At 37.1% G+C, this 16,235-nt stretch overlaps 1 protein-coding gene across 1 annotated transcript in view; it reads left to right on the forward strand.

The window, feature by feature from the left end:
* Window positions 1-16,235, forward strand: part of DNAI7 (dynein axonemal intermediate chain 7) — a 92,239-nt gene that overhangs the window by 12,690 nt on the left and 63,314 nt on the right. The window contains exons 3-5 of the mRNA XM_044677484.1: window positions 6,097-6,190; window positions 8,176-8,267; window positions 12,654-12,755. Of these exons, the coding sequence (XP_044533419.1) occupies window positions 6,097-6,190; window positions 8,176-8,267; window positions 12,654-12,755 (288 nt within the window). The remainder of the gene's footprint in view (window positions 1-6,096; window positions 6,191-8,175; window positions 8,268-12,653; window positions 12,756-16,235) is intronic.

Raw genomic sequence — 16,235 nt, forward strand, 5'->3', positions numbered from 1 at the left:
CTTTCCTATTTTCTTTATTTTGGGCTATAGCTAATATGGAGAATTTATTTTGCATTACTGTAGGTACTTGTAATGAGTGGTTTTTCTGGCCTCAATGGGAGGGGGAAAGACAAGAAGAGAATATGGTACTAAAAATAAAATTGAATTTAAAAAAAGGAAAAAATAAAACGAAGGTGCTGTTATTTTCCCAAGGGAAGTAAGCCCCAAAGCCATTCCCTTAGGCATTAGTCTAGTTAGTAAGAGGCAAAGAAAACTCCATAGGATACTTTATTTATCTCCCCTCCTAACTCTACAGTTTCATTATTTATCTTATATCCCCAAACAATTGGAAAGATTTCTATACATTTCCAAAATTGTGATAATGCTCAGCACAGCCCAAATGAATAATTTCTTTTTTTGGTAGTACCCTACTTCCTGTAGATAACAGAGTAGCTTTTTGTATTGCTGGCCACTTCCTCCACCTCTACACTTTTTTCCTTGGGTTTTTCTGATCCTGCACTCTTGATTCCTCCTATTTCTTCTTAATTTCTTTGGTTGAATCATCATCTATGTCTCACCTCTTTTGGTATGGGTATATACCCCAGGGCCCTCTTTTCTTTTCTCCCTGTCTGTTCTCTTTTGGTGTTTTCTACAGCCATGTTTAGAATTCTTCATGCAGATGACTTGCAAACCTATATACAACTTCCATCTCTTTCTAAAAACTCCAGCGTCAGTATCTCTAAATGTTTGCTGCACATGTTCATATGAATGTCCTATAGGTAACTCCAATTCAACATATTCAAACAGAGCTCATTATTTTGTCTTCAACAATCTATCATTCTTTTTTTTTTTTTTTAAACCCTTGTACTTCGGTGCATTGTCTCATAGGTGGAAGATTGGTAAGGGTGGGCAATGGGGGTCAAGTGACTTGCCCAGGGTCACACAGCTAGGAAGTGGCTGAGGCCGGGTTTGAACCTAGGACCTCCTGTCTCTAGGCCTGACTCTCACTCCACTGAGCTACCCAGCTGCCCCCAATCTATCATTCTTAATTTCTTTCTTTCTGTGGTGGATATCACTGTCTTTTCAGTCACTTTGGTTCAAAACCTAGGAGTCATCTTTGATTCTTCATTGCTTATCTATCTCCCCATATTCAATAGTTTGCCATGTTTTGTCAATTTTATTACTACAACATCTCATATATTTATATCTTCCTTCCTCTTACAGGGTCCCTATCCTTTTTCAAATCAAACCAACAAGCATTTTATTATGTATTTCTTTTCACTAGGCTCTGTAGTAAGAGAGTCCCTGCTATCAAGATGGTATATTATAATAGGATACAAAATAACCCGTAAAGAGGAGGCGAAAAGTGGGCATAGGTAGGGGATATTGTAAGGAGAATTTAATGTTTATGCATTTAGAATAAAGGACTGATGGATGGATGATCTGGGCCTTTCCTCAAAATGGAAATTCTGGGAGGAATTCACCAATCAGAAGCCTGTACTATTACAATAACATCCTAATTGGTCTCCCAGACTCTAATCTTCTCTTTTCCAATTCACCCTCCACAAGTTTGGCATTTAAAGCTTTTCATAATTGGGTTTTAACTTATTTTTTTCCTAGGCTTATTACACATTACTTCCCTTCACCCACTCTGTTTTGGCCAAACTGGCCTACTTACTGTTCTCCAAACATAATATCTTTTCTAATTATATAGTTTGCTCATAAATCATTTATATCATGTCTGCATATTTCTTTGGTGATCATTTATTAAAACCTACTCACCTCTCCACACTTATGCTAAAATGATATTCCTAATGCACAGATATGACCATGACATTCCCCTGATCAAAAAGAGGGGGATTCAGTAGTTTTCCCATTGTCTCTTTTTTTGGTTTGTTTTGTTTTTTTGTTTGTTTGTTTTTAAACCCTTGTACTTCAGTGTATTGTCTCATAGGTGGAAGAGTGGTAAGGGTGGGCAATGGGGGTCAAGTGACTTGCCCAGGGTCACACAGCTGGGAAGTGGCTGAGGCCGGGTTTGAACCTAGGACCTCCTTTCTCTAGGCCTGACTCTCACTCCACTGAGCTACCCAGCTGCCTCCTTCCCATTGTCTCTTAGATAAAATGTAACCACCTTTGCTTTGCATTTACAAATATACAGGCTCTTTATACCTTTCTAGCCTCATTTTATGTTATTTTCCTTCATGTAATATGTTTCAACCAAACTGTTCTGCCAATACCAACTTCTCTGACCTTGTCATTCCATCCTCTTTCTTCATGTTTTCTCAATCCTGTAATCCTTTGGGTGCTTGTCCATTTGGTAAGGCCATCAAATGGTCACTGATCAAAATACTTTTTAGATAGTTTAGGAGTGGGTCATTTCAATTTTTACACTATACCTTTTTCTAATTATTATTCCATCTTTTAAAAAAATATTAATTCCAATCATTGCTCTGACAAATGCATTGTCTAACTGAATACAGGTAATTTATTCAGGGATAACTTCTACATCAACAATAAGTTTTTCTTCAGTTAAAGTATAATCTATTTGATTTTTGTGATCTATTTGATGCTTGTCAATCAGTTGGCCTACGGATTTCTTTTCCCCTCTGAACCATGTAGTGCTTGTAGATCTATATACTTCATTTATATATCAAGGGAGCTCCATCAATGCAAAGTTCAGTTTTTGAATTGAATATATTCAATATTCAATGAAAAATAAAATTTTCCCACATTACATCACTCTTTTGAAAAAAATCTGACAATTATTTTGAACATTTCTCTTGACGTGGCATTACCATTAATGAATTTTTTTTAAATGGCAGTTCTTCCCTAACATTAATTTTAACATATACATATTTAATCAAATGGGAATCTTCAACTATATCTGTTGCTTCATCTATTAGCAATGAAATATAGGGAATTTTTAGCTTCTTTAATAAATTTATTGTAGAAGTCTTCAGCTACTAATAAAAAGCAAACACAGTGGTCTTTCAGTGGTCTCTTTCATTGGTAATAAATACTTGTGAAACCCAGTGACAAATATAGTGTATTATATTTTATAGATGTGAGCTTTTATTTTTCTTCTACTGCTTACATTGTCATTGCTTTTAATAATTTTAACTGTTCCAGTGGATGTTTTCCCTTCAAAATGGTTATGCATTTATACATTATAACGAGATACTATTTTACCTTTAAAATCTTAAAAGACAGAATTTGAAGGAAATAAAATTTAAATTTAATTGTTGAACTTACCTATTCTTGAGCTATTTCAGTATTTTAAAAGTTACAATTTGGGAGGAAATAAGTTTATTGTATTGTTTTTATGAATATGAATGGCATTGAGATTCATCACAGATATTATGGTGTTTTTAACATGTATAGACAAAGCTTTTTTTTTTTAACTTTGAGAATAAACATCTAACACTTCAATGTTAGCAATACAATGACACTACTCATTTATGTGAGTTTATGTGGACTTAGGATAATGGTGGCAAATCATTCCTACAATGACATGCTCCAGTTCAAATTTGACCTCTTTTGTGCATATCATATTAAATATGGAGACCTTACAACTGTAAGAGGGAAATTTAGGTATTTTATAGATATGTATTTAAAGTGTGGCCACCAGGAATCAACAATTCAGGTTGATTCCATAATTAAATCAGACCCAAGTCAGCATCGTTTAAGGCAGTTTATTTACAATTAGGAAGGTAAAGGTATGGGAATAAAGAGAAAGGGAGAGGCTAGTCCAGACCTTCCAAGGCCTGGATGAGAGAGAAGGTTAAAAGGCTAAATAAATTAGGCTGCAAGCCTCAAGGCCTAGCAACCAGATAGGCTAGTGCCTACTTAAGGCAGAGTTTGGAAGCGGCCTAGGTAGGCCAAGGAAGTCAGCCTAACTTACCCACATGACAATACAGAGTGTAAGCGGCCTGTGGTCTCAGGAGCTCTTTCAGCACCAAGTTCAAGGCGGGAACTGCCTCCACAGGAAGTAACCAACATACTTAAAGAGAAAGTGTCTTTCATCACTTCCCGTGGGTCCACCTCTAATTCAAGTGGACAAATGGCAGTCTCTACATTGATTTGGACTGCCTAAAGGGCAGTCCCTTGTTCTTGATTTGTTACTTATTGTCACCTGCGGGTAACTCATCCCCCCTCCCCATTAAGTGAGGTGAGGATGACATCATTTCTATGCCTAGGATGAGTAGAGTTTTGACTATGAATCGGCAGATATTAATTCCATTTACACACAACTGAATTGTGATCTGCATCACTGGAGAAAATACTCACGTTACTATGATCACAGATCTATTGAAATATCAAAGGAATTGTTAAATGAATTTTCTCGCTAAAGAAAAGGAAAAACAAATGAAAATTCTCTTGATTTGGCAATAAATAGTACTACTTGGTTAATTACCAATTATCCAATATATCTCTATTTCTGTCTATCCATTTTTCTTACATACTCTCATACACAAATTTGTTTGAAAGTGAGCAATTATCAAACAGGCTTAAAATATACACTTACTGCTTTGGGAATTTTAAAGTAAAATATATCAAATCAAGCAGATAACATTTGCCTAAGGTAATTTTGATTCATGGTATATTGTAGCATTCCAGGGATCCTGCTGAAGTATTTCTAAAATTTAGGATGCATTCAGAATCCTGGCACTCAGATTAACAACAATAATACTGGCAGGATATTATACATTCTCACATTCGCTCTCCAAAAGGCTTAACCTATCACCCATGAAGTTGCAGTGGCTTCTAATTACAACACTATAAAAGAGATTCTCAGCTAACCTATCAAGGGAAAGATTTCCTGGCTCCTAATTTCTTTAAAAATGGGGGAAGAAAGAATCCATGATTTCCTTTTTTTTTGTTTGTAAACCTTTACCTTCCATCTTAGAATCAATACTGTATATTTGTTCCAAGATAGAAGAGCAGTAAGGATGAGGCAATGGAGGTTAAGTAACTTTCCCAGTGTCAGCCAGCCAGGAAGTGTCTGAGGCCAGATTTGAACCCAGAACCTCCTGTCTGTCAGCCTGGCTCTCAATCTACTGAGCCACCCAGCTGTTCCAGAATTCCTGATTTCTTAAGTTTCTGACTTGGGCTCTTTACCATCCAAATCTGCTACTCTCCTACCTGTGGTGTCACTGCACTAAATGGGAAATGGAGTACAGAAGAATGTATTTCTTAAAGCTTTCCAACCAGGATGGACATCTTGGAATTGTTGGGAGGGAGAGGTCAAAAAGAGAAAGAGGAAAGGAATTTTCTCCAGTCTCTTTTCACCACTGTAATTCTAATTGCATGACTTGCCCTTACTCCCCTTCCCCTTGTTTTCTTTCTTTTTTTTCCCTTTTTTTTGGCTCTTTAGTTTCTAGGTGGGGCTAAGGTGTAGAGCTAACCACTCTTCTCTTATAAGCCTCTGCCTTCATAGGGTAGTACCCTCATCAACCAGATTTGAGATCAACCAAGGAGATCAATGAAGTCACTGTCTTGATAGAAGCCATTCTCACTCTCCTAAAGACCCTGCAGCTTTATTACGACTTTAAAACAATGGATACTCAATTAAATAACTGAAGTTCGAATACATGTTGACTCATGGTAGAGTAAAGTTTGAAGACTTGAGTTTAAACTCTAACTCTAACCCTTTCCATTGTCATGGTCATGAGCAATTCAAAATATATCCAGGACTTCAGTTTGGCCTCATTTGACCTTTTAGGCCTCATTTTCTTTACTATGTAAAATGAAGGGTTTTAACTAGATGACTTCAAGGTTTTCTTCTAACTCTAAATCTGTTATCCTTCAATAATCAATGAAATATGATTAATAATGATGAACTACTTAACTCACAGTGGTTATGAGGAAAGTTGTTAATCATAAAGCACCAAATAAAAGTGAATTTTGCTATTATTATTAGCCACAAAGTACTTAGCAAGATAGATGCCAACATATTACAGAATAGATTTACTGATACATAAAATGCTTAGTTCACACTGTTTCTGACAGCAGTTCTTGAAAGCAAATATATATTTCAGATAAACTATTTTTTGGAAATGATACCATCAGTTTACACATGTGGTAACAGTCTTTTTATGTATTGAAACCATTGTTAAGGGTAAGAAAGAGGGTGAGAAGAAAAAGAAACTCACCAAAAGTGAACGACTGAAACTGCAACAAGAAGAGGAAGAAAGAAGACTGAAGGAAGAAGGTACAATACATAGAATTAATGTTGTTGTAAAATGGCGGATAGAGCCTGGATTTCTAGGAGTTGAACAAATTGCTTTATTGTTTAACTTTATGATAATATATATGATAAGGGCTTAAATACACAATCAACCAATGAGTATTTTTGAAGCGCCTGCCATGTACCCAGGCCCTGTGCTAGGTACAGATATATACTAGATATAAACATATGTATATCTATAAATATATAAATATATTCTAGATATAAACATATATATATACATATATTATCTATTAAAATACATATAATATATACTAGATACACACATATACCTATATTATATATCTACAAATATATAATAAATGCATACTAGATATAAAGGTAACCGTGACATAAGTTTTGTCCTCTTATAGTATATATCTTGTGGGAGGAGACAGCAATTAACTGAAATGCTGAAAGTATAGTTGAAAAATTAAAATTAATTCAGGAAGTAAAATGCTCACTAAAATTTGTTACATTGATGTTTTAAACCTTAAGGTAATTTTCTGGTTGGCAGCTAGGTGTCTTAGTTGATAAGAGTACCAGGTCTGGAATCAGGGAGATTCCTCTTCCCAACTTCAAGTTTGGCCTCAGACACTAGCTTGTGACCCTGGACAAGTCACTTACCCAGCCTGCCTCAGTTTCCTCATTTGTAAGATGAGCTAGAGAAGGAAATGTCACACCTCTTCAGTATTTTTACACAAATGGGGCACCAAGAGTCAGCCAAGACTGAAACTACTGAACAACAATTTTTTGGTCATATATAGTTTTCTAACCAAAAAAGGTTCTGGCACTTAAAATTTTTTTGTTGTTGTTGAGTCTTTAGCAAAAACTTAGATTCTTTTGAAAATGCTATAAAGCCTCTAGGAGTTAAACTATTTGTGGTAATTTTAAGCACTTAAAAAGTAGTGACTATTGATGTGGCTTTTTAAAAAGCAGCTATTTAGAGGAATCTAGTTATTGGAACATAGTCAACAAAGTCATGAACTCAGAATTTTAATCTAAATTCCTATATTGACTTTTTAATGTAATCTGGCATAAACTTCTTTGTGTTTTCATTATAAAATGGAAAATAGTGTCATATCTGCTTATTAGAAAATTGAATATAAGAAATATATTAAAACCCATAATGCATCCAACTTGACATTTTTATCTGATATCTATAGCAAGGAAAGATATTAGAGATATACAATGAAGATCCCATTTCCTTCTAAACAGTACATTATGAATATATCAATCACCCATTTCTTTAAGCCCTTCCTGAACATATTTATATTTTCTCCATGTACAATCTCTAAAGGTAAGAATGCTTTATTTTTATTAGTTTTTTACTAGGATATTTTGTTTGTTGTAATTACCTCTTCAAGCTTTGTATTGATATTACTCATATTATATAGTGTTAGAGATCATATTCCAACTCAAGCTTCATTTTTTTCAAGACTGGAGTATCTTAAACTTTTTAGTTCATCTTTATGATAAAGTAAATTCCATTCCCTCTATCATTCAGCAACATTTCTCCCCAAAGCAATTACTCTTTCTTTCTCTCTCCCTTTTTCCTGTTTCTCCTTTTCACCCCCCTATCTCTCTTCTCTTTCTGATGGAAGGGTTGTAACTTTTATGAACTTAGAAATAAGGCATTGTTAAGACTAGCAAGGCTCATTTCTGCCATTTAGTAAAGGCAGAGATTGTCCTTTAAAATGCCCCCCAAATATGTTGGAATACTTGTATAACCCAGATTGAACTGTTTTGCCAGCTCTGGAAGGGGGAAAGGAGAGAGGGAGGGAGACAGTTTGGATGATATAATTTCAAAAAACTTATGTGGAAATTGTTGTGGTAAAAAAAATTATTAAAAGAAAATAAATAAAATGTCCCTTAAGTCTTTGTAAATAAAAACTAGCTCAGGTAACTTTAAGTATCCTTTAAAATCAGTGACTGCATTCCTGATAAACACTTACTTTTTTCTTCTTCAGAGGAAGCCCGTTTGAAAGCTGAACGGGAAGCAGCAGAGAAACTTGAAAGACAACAGGTTGAAAGGCGCAAGTGGGAGGCGTTGTTAGAAAAGGTTAGTTCACAACTTTGTAGGAATTTAAGAGATAGCATAGAAGAAGAATACCAGAATCCTAGAACTGGGGAGGAGTTGGAAGGAGCCAACAGGTCACCCAGTCTAGCTTTCTCTTCTCTAAGGGCACCGTTATGTACAGAAATACCGTGCCTCCTTGTGTATGTGCTGTAGCCTCCTGGTACAGAATGCTGGGAGGTCTGGGAGGGCAGCCACTGTTTTTCCCTTTTGTCTTGACATCAGGAGTGCCTTACACAAAGTAGGCACTTGAGTTTATTTGAATTATGTGGAGGGGAACAAGTAGAAGGAGCTCTGGCTGTGAAGGCAGAGGATGTGTCTGTGTTCAAATCCTGCTCCTGCTGCTTAGGTAAATCATGTAGGTGTTGATTTCCTCCTTTGTGCTTGGACTAGAGGGCCAGTGAGGTCCTTTCAAACTTTCAGTCTGTGATTCTTATTATTTAATTGATTTGAAAAGACTCACTGTCTGTGGGTCAGTTTGTCTCTGCTTGAACATTTCTGGGTCAAGAAATTCATAAGAGAGCCAGTTCCATTTTTAAAAGTTTGAGTGGTAGGGCAATGAAGTGATTCAGTGGCCTGAGAGCCAGGCCTAGAGATGGAAAGTCTTGGGTTTAAATCTAGCTGAAGACACTTTCTAACTGTGTGACCCCAAGTCACTCAACCCCATTTGCCTACCCCTTGCCCTTCTGTGTTAGAGTTGGAAGGAAGGAAGTCAATAGAGGAATGCACAAGCTTTTATTAAACACTCACTCTAATGCAGACACTGTGCTAAGCATGGGGAATATGAATACTAACTGAAAGAGCTCCCATGGTAATGGGCAAAGACAAGATATAAAAGGATTGAGATTGAAGTCAGAAAGCCCAAGTTGGAGGCTTGGCAAGAGGCAGCATTGGGGTGGTGGAATCCACAAGTTGGTCCAGCTGGCTGCATGTGGCAGGGGAGAAGGAGTTCAGGATGAGTCCTAAGTAAGGAGCCTCAGGGACTGCTATCCTGGTCAGAAATGGGGGACTGGGGAAGCAGGGATCTGGGAGTTCTGCTGTGGAGGATATGTTGAATTGGAGGCATCTATGGAACAGAGTTGGAAATATCTAACAGGAAATGTATGATGTGGGACAACAGTTCCATAAAAGCATCAGGATGATCTACGTAGATTTGGGAGTCATCAGCAAGGAGAGGATAGTTGATAGTGGACTCCTTGGGAGCTTAGGACATGGTACGAGAGAGTGGGAACAGAGAGGAGGGCACATGATAGTCTTGGAGTATATGCACACACAGGGGTAAGAAATTCCTGTGAACATGGGAAGAGGATTGAGAAGCAGCAGTCAGGAATCATCAGGATGTCTGACTGAATGGGGGCAGATCACCTAGTTCTCACTTTACTATGTTAGCAAAAATATGACATTTTCATCAGACTGAATAATGATTTTAAAAATCCATTGCGAAACTATAGTGATTGTTTCTACTCCATAACTGCACAAAACCAATGTAGAAGTCTAACAACAAATAAATGTCAAGCCAGTACAGCCCAACAAATTGATAGACCTTCATTGTAATTAGAGATGGGTCAGAAACACATGTATCCTGCAGGTCTTTGTGTCTGAAGGTAGCAAGCAAGAGAGGAAGATAAAGCCCTAGTAAGGTTGCAAAATCCCAAAAAGGACAGAAGGCCCTAAGCACAGACACTGAAATCCCTGGGGAGGAGCTGTGGCACAGCATGGTAAAACTCATGTGAAGAAAGCCCCAGTAGCCAGACTCTGAGGTTTCTGGCACTGTCTTGAACTGTCAAGAGTTACCTGAAGTTCTAGCACTCTGAACTTAAAAGATCTGGTGTGATCTAACCCTGAAAGATAATGGTTAGGATAGGAAGAACCCAGGGGATCCAGGGTGAGACCAAGTAAGGCTGACCATACTACCCAAAAGTGTAGCAGGCATTTGAATCTCATCCTTGCCCAAGGACCTAAATTTAGAAACCAAAGGTGGAGAGATGACTAAATAAAAAATAAAACTGATCAGTATAAAAAATTATTCCTGATATAGGGGTCCTCCAAAAGAAGGAGAAAGTAGCTCTGTAATAGCTGCAAGGAGAGACTCAAAGGAAAAATGGATTTTCTATCAAGACTATAGGGATAACTAGAAGTAAAGCAAACTTTAAAAATCAAATCAAATCTATGGAGGAAAGAACTGGAAGAAACAGCTTAGAAGAGAATGTGGTAAACCACACCCATGTAATGGATTCCATGAAAAGTAGAATAAACCAAACAGAAACCAATGAGTCCATTAGACAGCAAGAAATGTTAGGGGAAAAAAATTAAAAGATTGAAAAAATAGGAGAAAAATTAAGACATCTGATATTTTTAAAATGGGTCAAGAAAAGACAACTTTTAAGAATCGCTTTAGCATCATTTAAGAATCCCTGGATTACCTGAATATCATGGTTAAAAACATAAGGGCTGGACACTATATTTTAAAACATCATAAATGAAAACTGCCCAGGTCTATTAGATCCAGAGAACAAAGTGAAAACAGAAAAAAAAAAGAAATTCTGAAAGGAAAAGTCTCAGGAAAGCCATAGCTCAAATCCAAAACTCCCATATCAAAGGAAAAAATACTTCAAATATAAGGAGTTTAAACAACAAAGTATCCACTCTAAACATTACATAAGACCTGGCAGCTTCTATTATTAAGATGAGGAGATCTTAAAATATAATATTCTAAAAAGCAAAAAGATAGAAGCTTGCAACTGAGAATAACTTACCCTACAAAGAGGAATAGAATCCTAATGGGGGGAAAATGAGTTTTTAATGGAATAAAGGTCTTCCAAGCATTTCTGATGAAAAGACCAGAACCCTGAGAAGGAACTTCAAAATTCAAATACAAGTACCCAGAGAAATCTAGAAAGGTAAATTTATATGAGCATTTGGAAGGGGCTAACCTATATGATAGTGTAGTGCTAACATTCTAATAGGAAGAGAAGAAACAAATATCACTTCAGATCCTTAATGTCTTTGAGGGATTATTGAGGGACTTAAATAAGAGAAACAGAGGTCATAGAGTAGATTGGTTCTGTTATTTTCTTTTTTAAACTCTTACCTTCCATCTGGGAATTAATACTGTGTATTGGTTCCAAGGCAGAAGAAAGGGTAAAGGTGAGGCAGTGGGGAGTTAAATGGCTTGCCCAGGGTCACACAGCTAGAAGTGTCTGAGGCTAGATTTGAACCCAGGACCTATTTTCTCTAGGCCTGGCTCTCAATCAACTGAGCTATCTAGTTGTCCCCAGTTGTTTTTGTTCTGAGGATTTAAGAGGGGAAAGATAGGTAAGGTAAAAGAAATACACTAGTATTGAATACAGGAAGAAGAGGTAAAATTTGTTCATTCCCATAATTGAAGTCCTTAAGAAGAGTATCTTACATGAAAGTAAGAGCAGGGAGATGGCATCCATCAGAAGAACCTCACTTTTCTGAAAGGTACAAAGGATGTTGATCACACAGTCACAGTCTGGTATAGAATGACATCAGACTTAACAGAAAAAAAGAGTATCCTCCCTGCCTTGGTAAAGCATTTTCCCCCAGAGTTCCTTATACCAGTGAAATCCCAGATTCAGTCCCTTCCCAGCCAGTGATCTCTTACTGACCAGCTCCAGCTGCCTTTTCTCCATCTTCCTTCTTGAGCTCTCAGGAGACTTGGATACTGTGGATCACCCTCAGAGTTCTGAGCATTTTCTCTCTGCCTGACTGCCTGGAGCACTCTCCTTCCTCTCTGTCCACTCACTTCTCTGGCTTCCTTTCAATTCCAACTAAAGCTTCATCTTCTGTAGGAAGCCTTTCCCATCCGCTCCTCTCCACTTCCTCTTTACCCAGTGATAGCTCGTTTGTACCCATTATGGGCTTTTCTCCCTGGTCGGATGGCGAACTCCTTGAGAACAGGGATTGTCTTTTTACTTCATGCATCCCCAGGGCTTAGCATAGCATCTGGCAAATCGCAAATAATTAAAAAATGTTTATTTCCTTGCTCGAATATATAAGCTCCTTAAAGGGAGGGACTTTGTCCTTTGGTCTTTTATCCTTGGGGTCTAGCTGAATGTCAGGATCTAAGGGTACATAGGGAGATCCCTTCATCAACTCTTGGAGATTGCTTGATAAGGACAGGGTTTTCACAGGGCCCAGCAGAAGGGGAAGGAAGAGTTGCCAAGTATGTGGAAGGGAGAGTATCGCCAAGAAAGTGATAACGCCTATATATTTAAATTGTATTTGTGCTCATTTTAGTTTGGTTATCTGAAACTGTACAAGGAAGTTCAATTTGGTGCTATTGATGATTAAATAGAAAGTAAAAGTTAAGTTGAGCAATTCTCACTATTGCTCCTATGCTCACAGGATCAACTTCGGAGAACTGAAGAATTTGAGGAACTTTTTTTATTAGAGAAATGTTTTATTAACGCAGAGAAATGGAAAAAAGAGGTTAGAAACCTTTCTAAGGTAAGTTTTCTTTAAAAAAAAAAACACAACCAACTAACTTTACCTTCTCTCTTATTACTAATAATAAGTAATGATTCCAAGTCAGAAGCCTGTTAAGGGCTAGGCAATTGGGCTTAAGTGACTTGCCCAGGATCACACAGCTAGGAAGTGTCTGAGATCAGATTTAAACCTGGGTCCTCTGGTCTCTAGGCTGGCTCTCTATCTATGGAGCCATCTAGCTGCCCCCTAGGTAAGATTACTTTTATAAAACACTTAAAATTTTAATTTATAACAATATTTGAAAGACAAATGATGTGTTCAGGCTGGTGTTAAGGAGGTAATATACTATGGAAAAACTCAAAAGGACCTAAAATTAATTAACATGATCCTTCTCTTACTAATTATTGGCTTTGGGCATGTCCACCTGTAAAATGGGATTAAAACTTAGACTTCTGACTTTAAGGGTTGCCTTGAAGTTACTATTTTCCTCTTTAGAGGGATGGGAACCAGATTTGTGATTTCAGTAGGACCTCCCTCTTCCAGTGCTGGTCAGCATCTTATCTGTAATTTAATTTATCAAATTGTCCAGAGAACTGAGAGATTAAGTGACACACAGCCAACACAAAGCAGAGATAGTACTTAGACTCAGGTCTTCACAGCTTGCTACCCATCTACTACACCATTCTATATAAATTCAAGTTATTGTCCCTTGTGAGTACCAATGACTCTAAAGTTCCCTTCCCAGGTTACAAGAGACACAACTCGGATTCTTCCCCATCGCTAGTGCTTTCTTTCTAGGATGACCTACCCCTTATGCTGACTACCACAGACATATAGCTGTGTAGAGCTTCTCTCCCCAAATAGACTAGGAGCTCCTTGAGGCCAGGGGCCTTATTTTTTGCACTGCGTGGCACATAAATACTTGTTGACTGATTGACTCACAACTTAGTGGGCATTTGATGAATTTTTGGTAATTCTGGGGAGGCCAGGATTGTATAAACTGAGTGATTTCATGGGTCATAATAACAACCATTTCATATTTATAGAGTGATTTCCAATTGGCAAAATGCTTTCTTTATAACGACTCAATGAGATAGGATAGAACAGACATTATGGTCTACACTTTATAGATGAAGAAATTGAGACTTAGAGAAGTTAAATGACTTGACTACAGTCACAGCATTAGTAAGTGGCTAAGACTTTTGGCTTTAGATCCAATGCATTTTCCATGGTATTGGAATTGGAAAAAGTCAGGGAGCAGGAAAAGAATATAAAACTTGATTTTTATATGAGCAGTGACTTCAAGTAAGGCCTAGCTACTCTGAAGTTTTCTATTTTAATAAAATTGTGAAAAAATTCTGGGAAAAAAATTAACACTGATGGATATACCATCAATGGAGTGTGTGAACTGGTCCAATCATTCTAGAAAGTGATTTGAAGCCACATGTAAAAAGCTGCTAATAACCTTTAACCCAAGCATACCCCTAGTAGGACTATTCCCCAAAAAGATCAAAGAAAGAGGAAATGTACAGAAATATTTTTAGTAGCTCTTTTTATGGTGGCAAAAAATTGGATATTGAGGGAATACTCATCAATTGGAGAATGGCTACACAAGCTGTGGTATATGGCTGTGATGGAATATTATTGTGCTATAAGGAATGATTTATTTTATTTTATTTTTTAAATTTTATTTAATTGATTAAGAGAATTTTTCCATGGTTACATGATTTATGTCCTCCCGTAGCCAATGTACAATTCCACTGGGTTTTACATGTGCCATTGATCAAGACCTTTTTCCATATTATTAATATTTGCACTAGGGTGTTCGTTTAAAGTCTACATCCCCAATCATATCCCCCTCAACCCATGTGGTCAAGCAATTGTTTTTCTTCTGTGTCTCTACTCTCACAGTTCTTTCTCTGGATGTGGGTAGCATTCTTTCTCATAAGTCCCTCAGAAATGTCTTGGATCATTGCATTGCTGCTAATAGAGAAGTCTGTTACATTCAATTTTACCACAGTGTATCAGTCTCTGTGTACAATGTTCTCCTGGGCCTCTCCTTTCACTCTGCATCAATTCCTGGAGTCTTTCCAGTTCACATGGAATTCCTCCAGTTCATTATTCCTTTGAGCACAATAGTATTCCATCACCAACAGATACCACAATTTGTTCAGCTATTCCCCAATTGAAGGACACCCCTTCATTTTCCAGTTTTTTGCTACCACAAAGAGTGTGGCTATAAATATTTTTGTACAAGTCTTTTTCCTTATTATCTCTTTGGGGTACAAACCCAGCAGTGGTATGACTGGATCAAAGGGCAGACAGTCTTTTAAAGCCCTTTGGGCATGCTATAAGGAATGATGAAGGTGACAGTTTCAGGAAAAACCTGGGAAGACTTGTATGAATTGATGCAAAGTGAAGTGAACAGAACCAGGAGAACAATTTATACAATAGAAATATTGTAAAGATAATCAACACATGACTGTGTCAACACAATTCCAAAGGACACATGATGAAAAGGACAGCTAAGTGACACAATAGATAGAGTAGTAGGCCTGGAGTCAGGAAGATTTGAGTTTAAATCTAGCCTCAGATGCTTACTCTATGTGACCCTTGACAAGTCACTTAAGCCAATTTGCCTCAGTTTCCTCCTCTGCAAAATGAGCTGGAGAAGTAAATGGAAAATCTCTTCAGTATCTATGCCAAGAAAATCCCATTAAGGGGTCACAAAGAATCAGAGGACTGAAATGACTAAACAACATTTTGAAACATGCTTTCCATCTTCCAATAGAGAATGCCTAGACTTATTAAAACATGTTTTCTATTCTTTTTCTCTCCTTTTTTAAAGATATGGCTTATGGGGGAATTAGTTTTGTAACATGAATATATTTATAACGAATTTTGTTTTTCTTGTCTTCTGAAATGGAGGAAAAGGAGTAGGAGGGAGGGAGAAAATCTGAAATTGAAAATAAAATAAAATTGCATTTTAAAGAAAATAAAAGAGAAAAGAAATAAAGTACCATAGTTTGTTTTAATGAATCAAATACTAGACCTGGTATTGGGAAGACCCACGTTCATATCCTAACTCTGATACTTAGCTGTGTACCCATGGACAAGTCATAGAATCCCTGGTGTGGCCACCTCAGGGGGGTGGTAAGCATTTTCATTGGCTGACCTTCATGTATAGAACTTGTTCTGTACTCTTGGCTTTCCCAATATCCTTAAAAACTAAGCAAAAGACTCACTTTCTGCAAAAAGGCTTTTCTTCCTGCTTACTTTTAGCACCTTCCCTCTGAAATGATGTCCATTTTTTTCTACATTTATCTTGTTTGTACATAGTTGTTTATATATTGCCTCTTCCCCAAGGAAGACTATGAGTTCCCTTGACATTTGGAACTGTGTATGTGTTTTTCTCTTTCTCTGCATCTCTATCACTTAGCACAGTGCTGGTCAATATTAGACACTTAATACATGCATGTTAACTTGTTGGTTTGAACTTCA

The sequence above is a fragment of the Gracilinanus agilis genome, chromosome 5 (assembly GCF_016433145.1).
Source record: "Gracilinanus agilis isolate LMUSP501 chromosome 5, AgileGrace, whole genome shotgun sequence".
Classification (NCBI taxonomy): domain Eukaryota; kingdom Metazoa; phylum Chordata; class Mammalia; order Didelphimorphia; family Didelphidae; genus Gracilinanus; species Gracilinanus agilis.